The 17,345-nt window shown below is 42.9% G+C and overlaps 1 protein-coding gene across 1 annotated transcript in view; it reads right to left on the reverse strand.

Annotated features, from left to right (window-relative positions):
- LOC126483618 (spatacsin) overlaps window positions 1–17,345 on the reverse strand; it is a 410,710-nt gene that overhangs the window by 319,211 nt on the left and 74,154 nt on the right. The window contains exons 6-7 of the mRNA XM_050106663.1: window positions 5,565–5,683; window positions 5,117–5,454 (exon numbers count right to left, since the gene is read on the reverse strand). Coding sequence (XP_049962620.1) covers window positions 5,117–5,454; window positions 5,565–5,683 — 457 coding nt within the window. The remainder of the gene's footprint in view (window positions 1–5,116; window positions 5,455–5,564; window positions 5,684–17,345) is intronic.

The following is a 17,345-nucleotide window of genomic DNA, read 5'->3' on the forward strand; positions in this document are numbered from 1 at the left end:
GAATGTCGGCAAAGAGGAGTAAAGCCCCCAGTTGGTCTTAGTAAGCTGCCATTTTGGTGTGCAAGGCGATGAGGTAGAAGTCAGCAAATGGATAGCACATGGGAAATGGTCACTCGAATGTGTGTCAAAGAGAATGGACCTCTCGAGATGATGGGCACGCTGGGCAGTGCAGAAGGATAAGACCAAATGGGAATATGAGTGTGAGGAGCCTAAGAGGAAGGTGGGTGCTCCTGTGTTCAGGAAGAAGAGGTTTATTTGATTAAGATTATCACCAAGAGGGCACCACTCAGACAGGTTCTGGGAAAACCCCAAAGGGGATGGCGCTCATTAAAGTCAGCAAGCAGCAGAATGGGGTGGGGTAGCTGTCCAATAAGCTGGAGGAAGTCTGGTGACATCGAATGACAGAGGGATGTAAATAGTACAGAGGGAAAAGGTGAAGTGAGGAAGGAAAAGGCAAACTGCAACAGCTTAAAGATGGATAGTCAGGGAGATGGGTTGACTTCGACCGTCATCCCGTACGAGCAGTGTGACTCTCCCATGAGACGGAATAGCAACCTCGGGGGAAGTTAAAATGGACTGAGAAGAAATGTGAAAGCTCAAAGCAGTCATGGGGACACAATTTTGTTTCCTGAAGACAGAGAACAAGTGACCACTGTGATTCTAAGAGAAACCGTAAATCATCTTTGTTGGATCAAAAGCCACAAATGTTCCACTGGAGGAGAGTCAGGACGAGGAAAAAATGAAGGTGTGTCACCTCGGCCGCTGCCGAGTGCCAGCCTGCAAAGACTTGCTGCTACAGGGCACAGAGGCAGGAGAATCCTGCTCCATTAGGTCTACAGAGGCATCGATTTTCTTCTGCTGTTGGCCTGTGGAGACCAGCACAGGGAAACAGTTGGTGGTGCATACCAGTGGCATGGAGGTCAGCTGGGCAAGGGTATCATGTGGTGACATCGTCAAAGAGGATCTTCATGTCGGTGGGGAGAAGACCATTTGCCTTTGTTCAACTTCTTTGAGCCTTTCCAGTTATCAGAGGAAGACTCAGGTGTTGGCTGGCTGGAGGGAAGCAGAAAGTCGTCACAGGAGTAATCCTTCTGCCTTTTTCAACCTGCCAGTTGTGTAGCCGGTGACTTCACTCCATGAGGTGAGGTTCTGATGCCTTGCTGCACAGCTGGGGATGGTGATGCTACCATGACACTGGGGATCTCACATCCTTAGAACTGAATTTGAGGTCACTTGTCTGCGTAGCCATGTCCTTCATGGAGCAAGATGTAGCAAGAACAGTACTGTAAGTGCCAGACGGTAGAAGGCTGGGTTTGTGACTAGTCATTAACTTGCGGGTCACTGGGTAAAATACTTTTTCCTTTACCCAGATCTCCTGGGCAGCCCACTCATTGAGATACATGGGACAATCTCATGAGGAGGCGGCATGGTCAGCACTGCAGTTGATACAGTGGGGAGAAGGAGGCGGACAATAGCCCTCGTGTGCATCCCTACCACAGGTTACGCATTTGGCTGGGTGTCAACAAGATATCTGAGTATGGTTGAAACAATGACATTGGTAGCAGCACTTAGGTTCGGAATGTGTGGTCGGACTGTGATAGCTTCATAGCCTGCTTTGATCTTATATGGAAGCACCACTTTACAAAAGGTGAAGAAAAGAGTGGGTGTGGGCACTAAGGAGGCACCTGCCTTTTTCATCAACCGATGGATGTCAATGACAACCTGACCAGAGAGGTATGTCTGGATTTTGGTCTCGGTCAGACTGTTCAGCAGCCACGTGTAAGTAACACCACAGGACGAATTCAGGGTTCTATGGTCCTCGACACGAACAGGTCACAGAGAAGTGAAGAGGCAAGCAATTGTTGTGCTTGAGAATCAGAAGTAGTCTCCAAAAGCAAAGTGCCATTACGTAAATCACAGCAGGATTTCACAGCTCCAGCAACTGCATCAACATCTTTCTGAATTAGAAGTGGATTTACCTACGCAAAGAACTGATCCTCTTCAGTACGTGAAACCACAAGGAACCATCATGCAGCTGGGAGGGTCTTTGAATCAGGAGCTTCATTCTATTTATGTTTGGTAGCTGTGGACTGCAAAGATGATGATCTCAGTGTGAGAAAATCCCCCATGACTGCCAGAGTCTCTGATGGTGTGCTCCTTCCAATTGGGAACTGCCTTCATAAGGGGGCACACCTGCCTTAGGTGATATTCACACCTCTCAAACACCTGACAAAGGGGCCAATCGGCAATTTGGGAAAGTAGCAGCTTAGGCAATCACCCCTCCCTGGGCCTGGGGGTACAAGCGAACCCTGCCTGTCTACCCAGGACTGGGAATTACACCTTACCCAGTCACCTGTTACGCATCAGACGCTTGGGCTGGCCTTCAGGAGAGCACAGAGTGGAAGAAGAAACAGAGGAGCCTCAAATGCCAAAGCAGAAGAAGGATAGGAGAAGGTGAATGAAGAAAGGAAAGCGGAATGAAAAATAATGGTGAGATTGTTCTTATGTCAGCTACAGACAATTTGGAACATCCCCAAAAGCACCCCAGACATTTTTCCCAAGGGAGGGGAAAATAATAGCAAGAGGGTAGACATGCAGCGTGGGAGGGAAAAGATGCTGCAAAGGCTGGGACCACTTGGTAGCCAAGCATGAACCCACTAAAGACTGGCAAGCATCCTGGGGGAAAATTTCGGGCTTCTTGCCAGTCGTTATTCAATACATTCCATGATATTTCAGTTGGGCACCTGCACATCATCCTCAGGTGAGCCATCTAAGACTCCAGACATTCCCATCAGTCTTCAATGGTTCGCCAGAGGACGACTGGCAGGTTCCCATTCAAAATAGTACAAAATATATTGACCAATGATCCTCTAGAAGCCCAATATTTCCTTCAATGGGTCTGTTGTTCTTTCCAACAATAGGTTCTGCTGCCATCGTTATTTTAGATGTTGGAATGCTTGGTTGTTCGATTTGTTGTGCAGATTTGCAGCTACAGTGACAATTGCAGGCAGATGTGCTCTGCTCAGCTGTTAATGTCTGGGTGCCAACACTAGTCCTTAGTACAGGATGCTTCAACACTGAGGCAGATGATTGCCCAGATGTCAGTGGCTGTGAGGCCTTAAATGTCTTCTTGGATTTTATTCTCTTCTGCTAAAAAACTGGATGGGCATGAGAACAGCTGAAACACATGGGGAGGGTGGTACTCATTCATTGAGAACTGGAATTATGGGTGTAAAAGCCACATCTTCCACACATACAAGACCGCTGATACCCAGGGTGGTATGACTTAAAGCAGTGCACTGGATTAGATACATAGGGCCTAATTTTAAGGTGGAGAAAGCTTGCTACAATATGTCAACGCAACATTGGTAAACAGAATTGGTGTATAAAGGATGTTGACTTCTGCAGCTCACCATCAACCCTTTCCTGAAATTCTGAACTTCAGTGACTCTTTTGCTTTCCTGTTCCTGTTGGAGTTGTTTGGTGTCTGTATCTACAATGTCTGGCATGTTACAATTCCTTTACAACAATTTAGCCCACTGTGCTGCTCAATTTAGCCCAGGGTGCAGCTCAGAGTTGATAACATATTTTCCATGTAGTTTGTATTATCAACTTGTTTACTTAGATAGTTTTCAATGTACTAATCAGGGGGGTGTAGCTTTTCGCAACCTTTCAACAGAGAGAATCTGACAGATGCATGTCCTTCTACAGCTGTATGGTTGTGGAAAGGTGACTTTTTCCAAATGAATCTTCAACATATTTAAAAACACTAATCACATTATTAATCACAGGTAGTGGTTTGTTACCAGTAGTGCTTGTGCTGATGTTTACAGACATCTCAGGTGGATTACTTACATGAGGTCCCTTTGGGGTTTGGGTGTTAATACTGTCCGATGGACCACCTGAACCACTGGGAGTAGAAAAAAAAGTGATTTAGGCTTCGTGGAAGTCATATGAGCAGTTAGGGAAGTGAGTGTCCACCCAGAGAGAGCCCCGGTTGCCTGGGGTAAGCCTTATACAACTGAGGTGTGGCAGGTTTCCCAGAGGTTGCCTGCTATGGATAGTTGTGCCTCTCAATGACCAAACATTTCATTGGTGTGCAGTTAATATTGAGATTAAGTTTTATTTCTTGATATTTTTACCATCCTTTAGATCTGGGTGGTTAAGCCAAGATCCCCATTCCTGTAAAAATTTGCCTCCCGTTCAGTAATTCTGTCCTGATTTATTCTTGATTGAAATTTCCTGTGTACAAGTTCTACTCAACATGAATCTGTGCTAGCCAGCCTATGTGCAGAGATAATAGTTTTCTCAGGTCAAATGGTAAGTTCAGCTTACCTAACCTGAGTTCTTAAATCGAAGCCTACAAGACTGTCCCCATTTTTGTCACCTAAGTGGATATGGCTGAGGTTCAAACCATGCAATATTTTTGTATCTAAAAGCACAAGTATTCCTTAAACAAGTGCAACAGGTGCTTTGGTACCGCATGAAGTGTGTCCAAAAGTTTGTGAAATGGACATTACATCATGAAAAATGAACGTCTTTGGAAAATAAGACATTCTGTTGAAGAAGAACAATGACTGAAGTATTGTGAATTTCTTTTTGTTTCAGGTACAATCAAATTTTATGACAAAATCATAACTGGTCTCAGTTGACACTAGCCACCTTCATATGCTATTAGTCATGGTTAGCATTTGGTGAACACAATGCAAAATACATGCACTGCTTTGTTTGTGAATGCATATATTGTACATTTTGCTTCGCAAAATGCCACCTATCATTAGTGGAATCTAAAGATGGTCAGTGGAGGCCAAAACCTATTAAGAGTCTATCATAAAATGTGATTATATCTGAAATAAAAGGAAATTCATAAAAATCAAAGTAATAATCACTTGTTTTATTACAGCAGTTCAGTTTTTCAGATAACAACACAGGTAAAACATTTGTATTGTCAATCTGGAATAAATATGCACTGTCTAGCTACATCTATCTGAACACACTGTAGATTAAGAGCTCAAGTATGAGATGTCATGAATAATAATTTGTAACTAAATACAGAGCATTGTAATTTAAATTAAATAATATCCATTAGATTTTGAAAACTTACTAAAATACATACCTTATTTATGAAGGCATCCCGTGAAATGTTTCCAAGGAACATTGATAACTTGTTTGATGATAGAAAGGCATCGATGTGATCCATAAACCCTCCAGCTACCACAACTGCATCATCAGGAACCTCAACTTCAGCGATACAAACACCAGAAGTGCTGTCATAAATCCTGAACATACCACCCAGAGATGAGTCAGAATCCATGAACCATACTCTAAGTCCACTATCACTAAGGTGGAAGGACTTAATATATGAGTTCTGATACGTATTACATAGGTTCACCAGTTTTACTGCACATACATTTGTTCTCTGCTTTGTACATAAACATGCCATATCCGCAGTCTCTGAAATTTTGAAACAAAAAAATAAAAAAGATGTATGTTATTCAGAATTGCATTTGATACAATACGTCATTGTCACCTGGAAACTTTTGGATAGGCACACACAAACTTACCTTGTGAATTACCCTCTTTCATTGCCAGTGAATTGAGGTAAGTCTTCCATGTTGTTTTATATGAGAAAATTTTATCCTTTCTTGAAACCTGAGGAACATTCAGTGATACCGAGTCATCACTATGAAAGAAAAAAGAATGAATTAGTAAATGACACAAAGTAAACAAAGTAATGTTTGTTGTTTGAATATGATGTCTTTTCTTAAACCGCTCTTCGTGACAGGTTTTTTGTTTATACTAATTACACCTAAACAGCACCTGTGCCAAGTAAATAAGAAATGAAAACTGTCAACTATTGTGCATAATACCAGGGGTCAAATAAGAAACATAAATACAATGAGATACTGAGACACTCAACAATCATATATTCAAGACAGACATGAAGATGAATGCCCTGTATAAAACTATTTTCCTGCATATTTGAGCTGGTAGATGTTCATTGCACTTGATTTTAACATGTTGACCACATCATGTACATTATGCTATTTTTTTTCTAGTGTAATGTATTATGAGTGCTGGTTGAATGATCAGACTGAAGTATGTTTTACACTTTTTGTTCTAGATATTGGACTTTGGAACTGTTAATATATGGTATTTGACTGGAATATGGTACAGTACTCGTATCTCTTTTCTTTTAAGTAAATTACACTGACTGTTGATGCACAGACCAGTTGTTCCTATATCTTCTACCTTCATGTTGCCCCTAAAGATGGCCACACATACTTCTGAAACCTTGATAAGAACACGTGATGAACCACTCTGTGCAATGCCGTACAGTAAATTTGTGCAAGAATTTGGACTGTTAAAGTCACTTAAGGCTCGATTTTTACTTATGCAAGCTTTTGCAAGCATACCAATATACACATGCTTGAGTGTGTGTGCTGAAAACGTACAAGTTTGAATAAGCAAATGTCAGTTGTGACGCATTATTCATTAACTATGTTGATCAATGTGAAACACAGAAAATCAATTACAAATTGCTGGAAAATGTTATTCAATTATCTCTGCATCAGGGGCATTAAATTGAGAGCTATCACTGTAATGCAAAGACAGATATCACATACATTATACTTTTAACAAAATGTAAATCACTTGACCGGCTTAGAGAAAGAAATGTCATTATTAAAAAGATAGATTTTCTGACAATCAACTACAGAAGGGAAAAATGGAAGATATTTATTTATCTGGGGGTAGGAAGAGAAGAGGTAGGTAAATAATCACTCACAGATTATGGATGTATGTCTGAGGTTTCATAACCAGTTTGTGAGAAATCATAATACTGCTGTCAGTCTTTTGGGTGGAGTTATAGCTTCTCCCATGATTGTATTTTGCTTTTTACTCAGTGGGGTTATGTGTGGTACGAGGCTCAAATACACTTCCCCACTGATACTGAAATAATTGTACCAATCATGTGGCTACATACCCAAGTCGCAGAGTAACATTTTGAGAATAAGTTTTTCATTTCATTAACCAATCTTCACACCACATCTTATGTCTCCTTTTCAATGTTTTTTTTTTTTTCTTATTCCCACATTACAAACATAACGCTGGCCAAATGAGCTAATCATTATGATTGGAGCTACATATATTGGAAGCACAAACTAATGCCTGAATAAGTATGCTTGGACTGTGTAGATTCAAAAGGGATTTGTGCATGTTTGCACATATATGCTTCTCAAGCTTGCAGTTACATGTGTGGTGGCCTTTAAGGTGTATTCCCACAGGAAGTGGCACACCCCTGGATATATGCATTACAGTGCAGCATGATCGGTGTGTCATAATGCTGATCTACTGAATATCATTATGTGGATCATGACATGTGGATGTTTATAACATAATTTCTGTGTAACGTTAATAACTATGGCATGTATCTTGGTACTTCTGATTAGTCTGTGAGCAGTACAATCACATTGTAGCATTTTATATTTTGCTGCCACAAACAATTCCCCCCCCCCCCCCCCCCCCCCCCCCCACTGGGTTGCTTGAGAATTTCCAAAAGAATTAAATTAGCTAACTTCCTAATAAATAAGGCATGTGTTTAAAAGAAATACAGCCTGATGCAGAAAAAGGACTGAAGATGAATAACTGTAACTCTAAACTGATACTTATTAAAAAAAGCATTTCCAAACTAAATAGTACCTGGTTGCTGCTAAAGTCAGAAGTACTCAATGTACCAGCATTTTATTTATTTATTTATTTTTCTGACATACATCAAGAATGGAAACACGGCAGGTCATTCTTACAAATTCAAAATAAACATGTTACTGCATATGAACTGTAATTATAAAGGTACAGCTCTGTAGCAGCTTGAACAAATGTCAGCTCTAAATACGTTTTTTTAGTGGTTCACAGCATCCATCATCCATCTTATCTATGATATGCTCTGTGTATGGTGATGAGCTTTGGTGGCACTCTGTAGGGTGAGCTGTGAGACTGCAGGCCACTATGCTTACCAAAAGATGTGGCAGGGAACACAAGAAAATTCTGGTCATATGTAAAATCGCTAAGTGGGTCTAAGCCTTCCATTCAGTCCCTTGTTGACCAGCTTGGTGTGGCAGTTGAAGATAGCAAAACAAAAGTCAATGTTTCAAATTTCATGTTCAAGAACTCATTCAGCAGGAGAACAGTATAAACATATTGTCATTTGACCATCAGACAGACTCCCGTACGGATGATATAGAAATATGCATAACTAGCATACAGAAGCAACTTAAAGATTTGAAAAAAAAAATAAATAAATCACCAGGACCAGATGGAATCCCAGTTCAATTTTACAAAGAGAACTCTACGGCATTTGTCCATTACTTGGCTTGGATTAATTGTGAATCTATCACCCAGCACAAAGTCCCATGTGACTGGAAAAAAGCACAGTTGACTCCAGTATAAAAGAAAGGCACAAGAACGGACCTGCAAAATTACAGACCAACATCCCTAACTTCTGTTTGCTGCAAAATCCTTCAACATATTGTCAGTTTGAATATAATAATCTTTCTTGAGGCTAAGAAGCTTATGTCGACAAATCAGCATGGTTCTAGAAAGCAGCACTTGTACGACACTCAGCTTGCCCTTTTCTCACATCCTCACATGATATACTGACAATTATGGATGAAGGGCAATAGGAAAATTTCATATTTGTAGATTTCCAGAAAGCATGTGACACGGTGCCCCACTGCAGGCTGTTAATAAAGGAATAAATTCACAGATATGCGAGTGGCTCAAAGACTATTTAAATAATAGAACCCAGTATGTTGTCCTTGATGGCGAGTGTTCATCAGAGGCAAGGGTATCGTCAGGAGTGCCCCAGGGAAGTTTGCTACGACCACGCTGTTGTTCTATATATAAAAAAATTATTTGGCAGATAGGGTGGGCAGCAGTCTGCGGTTGTTTGCTGACGATGTCATGGTGTACAGTAAGGTGCCAAAGTTGAGTGACTGAAGGAAGTTACAAGATGGCTTACACAAAATTTCCAGTTGGTGTGATGAACCGCAGCTAGTCCTAAATGTGAAAAAATGTAATTTTATATATAAAAACAAAGATGAGATGACCTACCGAACAAAAGCGCTGGCAGGTCGATAGACACACAAACAAACACAAACATACACACAAAATTCAAGCTTTCGCAACAAACTGTTGCCTCATCAGGAAAGAGGGAAGGAGAGGGGAAGACGAAAGGAAGTGGGTTTTAAGGGAGAGGGTAAGGAGTCATTCCAATCCCGGGAGCGGAAAGACTTACCTTAGGGGGAAAAAAGGACAGGTATACACTCGCACGTGCAACCTACCCTTGAGTACTGCTTGAGTGTTTGGGAGCCATACCAGGTCGGATTAAAGGAAGGCATCGAAGCAATTCAGAGGAGGGCTGCTAGATTTGTTACCAGTAGATTCACACAAAATGTAAGTGTTACAAAGATGCTTCGGGAACTCAAATGGGAATCCCTGAAGGGAATGTGGCATTATTTTTGGGAAACACTATTGAGAAAATTTAGAGAAACAGCATTTGAAGTTGACTGCCAAATGATTCTGCTGCCACCAATATACATTGCACATAAGGAACATGAAGATACAACAAATTAGGGCTCATATGGTGGCATACAGACAGTCATTTTTGCCTCACTCTATTTGTGAGTAGAACAGGAGGGGAAATCACAAGTAGTGGTACAGGGTACACTCCACCATGCACCTTACAGTGGCTTGTGGAGTACCTTGTAAATGTAGATGTAGAGTCCAGTAGATACACTGATGATTGAGAAAAAATACTTGATTAACTTCAGATACACATTGCATCATCAGCAATGTGAGACAGACAAGCCCCAATCCAGCAACCCAGACCAGCGAAGGCTCGCAGGCATCGGCGTCTGCCTTGGCAAGTAAGAACAGGGTCAGCGCTCCACAATGCTGACATCAAGTAGAATGATAGCTGATGGCCTGACAGCGGGCCACCGCACTGACATAATAAGTGCTCCTTGTTGAGCTGTGAAAGTGTCCTGCTGTGGCATATGCTAGTGCTTAGGCAACTCAGGCCTGGTGACATCCACCATGTATGTGAAGGAAGCCTGCTGTGCATGGGACATGACTAGCTGCCATTTGAGAGGAGTCGGATGACAGCTGGCATAGATGGAAAGACAATGGCACTGTGGCACCAAGACCCACAACGAGGCTCAGTGCTGGTGGGAACTGGCCCAATCCGGTCTTGAATCCATGGCTACAGCTGGTGGAGCCCAGTCATCTCATTCTCTGGCATGCACGTGGTGTCATGGCAAGGTGGTTCTCCTGGGCTCTGAATGCCTCTGCCTCAAAATCTGTTACTATTTATGTGCTGGCATAAGCTGACACCAGCACACCGGTTGGCAAAGATGAAGCGCGTTGATCGATTGGTATGCACTGGATCGAGCGTGCGTATCACAGAGAGGCCAGAAACACACCCACAAGCAACACACTGCCATCATCCTCTTGTCAGCATGTCTTTACGCTGCCGTCACTGACCAGAGTGACTCACTCATTCACTCATCCTGTTTGGCACTTGTCATTATACTCGCAGAATGGGTTTAGATCCTCACAGGCTACAACAGTACATAGTGACCAGATTAGTGACTATAGAGGGACTAGTTTACCTTAACCAGAACTGTCTTTACATCAGTCTGCAATATTACTGATGAGCTCATACCACAAATATGGTCTCTATTCAAGTTAAGAAAAGTTTCCAGTTCATGTAAATAAAGAACAATATTAATCCACATGTGAATCCATGTTGTAGAAAGAGAATAGTGGCCACCCATAACAACATTCTCTCCCTTGCTTCCTTGCGATACAAGACTCTACAGTGGAGATCAAGGATAATTCAGTGGCCATCAAAGATAAACAACTTGGCCACAGATTTTGTGCTTGCTTCTCTTGTATTTAAGCTTGCAGGGGTGCTAGTGCTCAAGTGTTTCTATTTACTAATTTGTTGTTGTGTTCTTGCAAGTATTCCAGGAGATGAGTCACAGAACTAATCAAATTTCTTTTTTCAGAGGCTTTGCTTGCTTTTTGATATAATGTATCTGTGTAAACCATGAATTCCCACCCCCTCCGTCCTCTGCCCCCCATCCCCTCACCACAGCCAACATGTTTTCCAACTTCAGAACCAACAAATCACTACCTTACTGACGACAGTACAATAACTACTGGCTACACAAGCTGTGTCGGCTGCACAACCACAACTGACCAACCAACCAGCCAAACCAATGCCACCAACCACTATACCAACATTCTGTCAACTTAAGGAAACAGAGTAGGAATGGATTGAATACCTGACTCAGTTCCAAGCACATTGTCATGTTCATTGTGTTCAAGACACTGTAAAGTTACAATAGTTCCTTTCGATTGCAGGGTCCCCGGTGTCCAGGTTAATACAAAAAATATTCCCAACTGCATCTCCTGATGAATTCGTCTATGACCAAGTAATCGCTGCACCAACTCAATACTATGACCAGCAATTCAAAGCAACTGCAGCTTGATATCAGTTCTATCGCTTGCAGAAAAAGGTGGAACAGAGATACTGCCAGTGGTATACAGAATTAACGGGCACGACTAGGAAGTGTAAATTTAAGTGTGGGTGTGGCATCATTTACAGCAATTTAATGATCCGTGATGCAATAACATTCAGTGTCCCAGATAGTAGAATAATGGAACAGATCTTAAAGTACTTGGATCCATCATTTCCCCAAGTATTGCAAATCTTAGAGCAATACGATTCGGGTGCCATAGCAGCCTATAAGTTTGACCAGGCCCCAGTTTGTCGGGCCGAGCCACTCCTTGTTCACAACTGCTCCAAGCAGCCACTACAATGAGCACGTACACAGCCAGGTGGACAGCCATGTAGACAGGTAAACAGGCCAGTGAATGTAGTGAAGTATTGCCCTAGATATTCTGCTAACCACAGAAAACAGGAGATTACCTATCACGCAATGCAATGCGTTACACATGTGGAAAAAAAAGGCAATGCTCAAACAGTATCTTTGTCATGAAAAAAAAAAAAAAAAAAAAAAAAAAAACTAATTTTGCCCACTCCCAAAAAACACAGGCCCATGCACATGCATTGAACACTGTGTTTTCAAAAATTACAACAGGTTCTGACAAAAGTAAGATTAAGGTTGTGGCTCCTCCTAACCCTAGCACTGTGTAATGATGTTCTAACAAACTATTTGTCTCAATATGAATTGCTGGCTGTTCTGTGAACTTCCAGGTAGACATAGGTGCCTCAGTAACTTTGCTTAATCATGCCACGTTTGAACAGTTAGGCTCACCATGACTTTCTAAATCAAGCAAGCACCTCGCTGCTTACAACAGACAGGAAATTCCAGTGCTTGGACAGTGTAGTTTGCCTGCCACTTACAAATCTCACTCTAGGACAGTGAATTTTACTGTGTTGAAAGCAAGAGACAGTGAGAACACATTTGGTTTGGCGAAGTTTGATTTGTCTGGGCTTAGTACTTTCAGTGTCTGCTTTTGAATCAAAAGAAAGTGTAGCCCACTTGCTTAAAGAATTTCCTGAACTGTTTTCAGAAGGAAGGAGAAATCTAACAACTTTGTAGCACATGTTACATTGAAAGACAACGCAGTCTTTCTGGGCCCATACCGTTCCAATTGCTTTAAGAGACAAAGTGGCCAGTGAATTGAAAGAATTGCAAGATAATGATGTAACTGCTCCCATTCAAGCCACTCAATGTGCAAGTCTTCTTATTTTGTTGCTGAAGCCTTCTGGTTGCATTCGCATTCGTGTTGACTTCAAGTCTACAGTCAACCCACAGACAGTAGTTGACACTTATCCATTACCTCGGCCTGAGGAACTCGTGGACAAGCTTGGTGCAAGATGTCACTTTTCTAAGATAGATTTGCTTGATGCTTGATTACAAATTTCATTGGATAAAGACTCACAGAAAGTGTTTGTTGTAAACACAGACTTAGGACTGTTCAAGTATTTGCGTTTGCCCTTCAACAGTACTTCCACAGCCGCCGTTTATCAACGTTACTTGGAACAGCTGACTGCTCAAGTGCCATTCTGTTCAAACTAACTTGACAATATTGTCGTCTCAGGTCATATACCACAGGAACACATTGCCAATTTGCATACTCTTTTTGGAGTGTTGTCAGAAGCAGGACTCAAGTGTCGTCTCAAAAAATGTGACACTTTTCAAGCTGAACTACAGTACTTAGGTCATGTGATAAACAGTCAGGGTGCGCACCCTCTCCAATCTCATTTGCTTGCAATCCGACCAGCCTGTTCCTCAAAATGTGTCTGAACTGCAGTCAGTACTAGACATGACTGCATACTACATTTGGTTCATACTGAATGCCGCTCAGATCACGTCTCCATTGCATCACTTGCGTGACAAAAATGTACCTCTTGTCTGGACTAAAGACTGTCAAGACGCATTTCAGGAACTCAAAAATGCTTTGGTTAGTGACAGATGTTTAGTTCATTTTGACCCTGCCAAGCAAGTGGTTTCCCCAGGTCGACACTTCTTCCTATGGAATCTGCACCATGCTTTCACACAGAATTGGTGCACAAGACAGACCTATTGCTTTTGCCTCAAAGTTGTTAACTCAAATTCAGTGCAATTATTCTCAAATAGAAAAAGGGGCTCTCACTAATGTGTATGGTGTGACTAAATTTCATCACTATTTGTAAGGTCACAAGTTCTTCTTAGTGACAGATCACAACCCTTTGCAGTCCTTGCTTCATTTGTCATAGCCGGTTCCTACAGGCACTGCTCAAAAATTACAACATTGGGCTTTGTTGCTTTTGCAGTATCAATATGAAATTGTGTACAGAGCTACGGCAAAGCACAGCAATGCAGACGCCACATCTCAACTTCCAATTGGCCCAGACTCTGACTTTGATGCATCTGCTGCATCTTGTCGCCAAATTGATGTGCAGTACCCTGAATTGCTGGAATCTTTTCCCTTGCACTACAGAAACATTGCACAGGCCACAGAAGTAAACCCAGGTCTCAAGATTTTGTTGCATTACATTCACATGTCTTGGCCTCATTCATTAACAGTATCCAGAACTCAGTAGTGTGCTGATACTTTGCTTGCCAGCATAACCTTTCAGATCAATAGGGTGTGATTCTAGTTCAAAATAACAGTGGACAATCACGTGTGCTTATTCCCAAAGGGTTTCACAAAAGGATGTGTTACGATTGATCCACCGAGAACATTGGGGAATTGTTCACACTAAACAATTAGTGTGACGGCACTGTACTTGGCAGGGCATGGACACCCATATTGAACAGATGAGATCACACTGCCGTGCATGTGCAGGAAACCAGTTCACTCCACCAAAAACATTCTCAGCTTGGACTAAGACTCAATCACCAGGGCAACAAGTGCACATTAACTTTGCAGGACACAGGGAAACAGGACACTTTGTACACACTTTTAAACAGCAGATGGCCAAACTTCGCACCTCCCACACATGGGAGCAGGTGCTGCAACTCTTTCTCACCTATTGCTCCCACCCACAAGACAGACTCTCACTAGTGGAACTTCTGCATGACCACCACCATCGGATGCTGCTGACTTGCTACACCCTCCGCAGCATCCGGCACCGCCAATGGTCTGCAAGTTCTTTTCAGGGTTTATGGCAACCATCGGCAAAGGGAAAGAGGCATGATCCAGGAATGCATTGGCTCTTTTATGTACTTGATTGCAGGTCCCAACGGTTCGCACCACCGCCACCAGAACCAAATTTAGGCATGTCATTTGCCCTGTGATTCTGCTGCATTTCTTCGCCCAGATTCAGGCCCTTAGGCGACCACGTGTCCTTCGCAGCCGCCTGTTGATGCCACCAGGGCACCCCAGAAGGAGCGCATGACGATGTGCCCTCGCTCCCGCCACCCCTGTTCACTGACCCAATGAACACGGACCTGTTGTCACTGTCTCTGTCACTGCCTCAAACACGCCCTCAGGCCTGGACGTGTGCCCAAGCAGCAGGTTTCCAGAGAATGTTCCTGTTGCTTCACAAGCCAGATAGTGGGGTACGGTCAGCAATATGCTGTCCTCCACCATCACAGCTCCTGACTCATCTCTACGTCCAGTGTCCGACTCCTACTCATTGTCATTTCCATCCTCCCTACATGACAACAATGTCGCATTTCAGGGGGAGGAATGTGTTGGTGCAAGCTGTCACCAGCACACTGGTTGGCAAAGAGGAACTGCAAAGATCGATTAGTAGGCACTGGAATGAATGCACCTATCACAAGAGAGGCCAGAGAGACACCCACAAGGAACACGCTGCCAACACCTTCTCAACAACATATATTTAGGCCGCCGCCCCTGACCAGAGTGACTCACTCATTCACTTATACAGTTTGGCATCTGTCAGTATACTCATAAAGCAGGTTTAGCTCATCACAGGCTACGACAAATGTGGACTCCACTCAAGTTAAGTAAAGTTTGCAGTTCTTGTAAATAAAGAACTGTATTAATTCATGTGTGCATTTGTGTTGCAGAAAGAGGATACCGGCCACCCATAACAACATCTTCTCGCTTGCTTCCTTGCAATACAAGACTCTATAATTTATATGACACTAGGGTGCATTTGTTACACTAAAACCCTGTGCCCAGTCATGTTGCTTGTAACAAGAGTCTTGCCCTGCTGATGTGATATCATCCTGTCCACTACAGCTATTACTGTTGCACGATGCAGTTTTCTGCTGAGTATGGCTAGCCCATCTCACAACCCTTTTGCTTACACATTATTCTGACCCACAAGTCGTCACACACATGTACTGACCAGCAGTAATTTGATACAATGGTACTTTGTGGCTCCTTAGAAATTATTCCAAGTTCTACTAAAACCAGATTGTGACATTACATTAACTCCCTCTGCGGGGAAGATAAGGCCCCTCAGGACTTGCTCAGGACTGGTTCTCTATATGACCACTTCCACCTTTATACTGAGCTCCCAATTTGAGATACTGTGCTTTTACTATATTATAAATTTATGGTTCCTCCTATGCTCTTCACTCTACTAGTTCTTTCTGTACTACTGGCCATTCAACTTGCAACACCACGAAGATGACATGCTACAGAAGCGAAATTTAACCAACAGGAAGAATATGCTGTGACATGCAAATGATTAGCTTTTCAGAGCATTCACACAAGGCGGGCGCCAGTGGCAACACCAACAACATGCTGACATGGGGAAAGTTTCCAACCGATTTCTCATACACAAACAGCAATTGACTGGTGTTGCCTGGTGAAACGTTGTTGTGATGCCTCGTATAAGGAGGAGAAATGCGTACCATCACGTTTCAGACTTTGATAAAGGTCAGATTGTAGCCTATTGCGATTGCAGTTTATCGTATCATGACATTGCAGCTCGCACTGGTCAAGATCCAATGACTGTTAGCAAAATATGGAATTGGTGGGTTCAGGAGGGTAATACGGAACGCTGTGCTGGATCCCAACGGCCTCGTATCACTAGCAGTCGAGATGACAGGCATCTTATCTGCATGGCTGTAACAGATCGTGCAACCATGTCTCAATCGCTGAGTCAACAGGTAGGAACGTTTGCAAGACAACAACCAGCTCCACGAACAGTTCGACGACATTTGCAGCAGCATGGACTATCAGATCGGAGACCATGGCTGCGGTTACCCTCGACGCTGCATCACAGACAGGAGCGCCTGCAATTGTGTACTCAACGACGAGCCTGGGTGCACGAATGGCAAAACGTCATTTTTTTGGATGAATCCAGGTTCTGTTTACAGCATCATGATGGTCGCATCCGTGTTTGGTGACATCGCAGTGAACGCACATTGGAAGCGTGTATTTGTCATCGCCATACTGGTGTATCACCCAGCGTGATGGTATGGGGTGCCATTGGTTACACGTCTCGGTCACCTCTTGTTTGCATTAACGGCACTTTGAACAGTGGACATTATATTTCAGATGTGTTACGACCTGTGGCTCTACCCTTCATTCGCTTTTCTGGATACAGAAAATGTTTGACTGCTGCCCTGGTCAGCACATTCTCCAGATCTCTCACCAATTGAAAACGTCTGGTCAATGGTGGCCGAGCAACTGGCTCGTCACAATACGCCAGTCACTACTCTTGATGAACTGTGGTATCGTGTTGAAGCTGCATGGGGAGCTGTACCTGTACACGCCATCCAAGCTCTGTTTGACTCAATGCCCAGGCGTATCAAGGTCATTATTACGGCCAGAGGTGGTTGTTCTGGGTACTTATTTCTCAGGATCTATGCACCCAAATTGCGTGAAAATGTAATCACATGTCA

Source organism: Schistocerca serialis, chromosome 6 (assembly GCF_023864345.2).
Source record: "Schistocerca serialis cubense isolate TAMUIC-IGC-003099 chromosome 6, iqSchSeri2.2, whole genome shotgun sequence".
NCBI lineage: Eukaryota > Metazoa > Arthropoda > Insecta > Orthoptera > Acrididae > Schistocerca > Schistocerca serialis.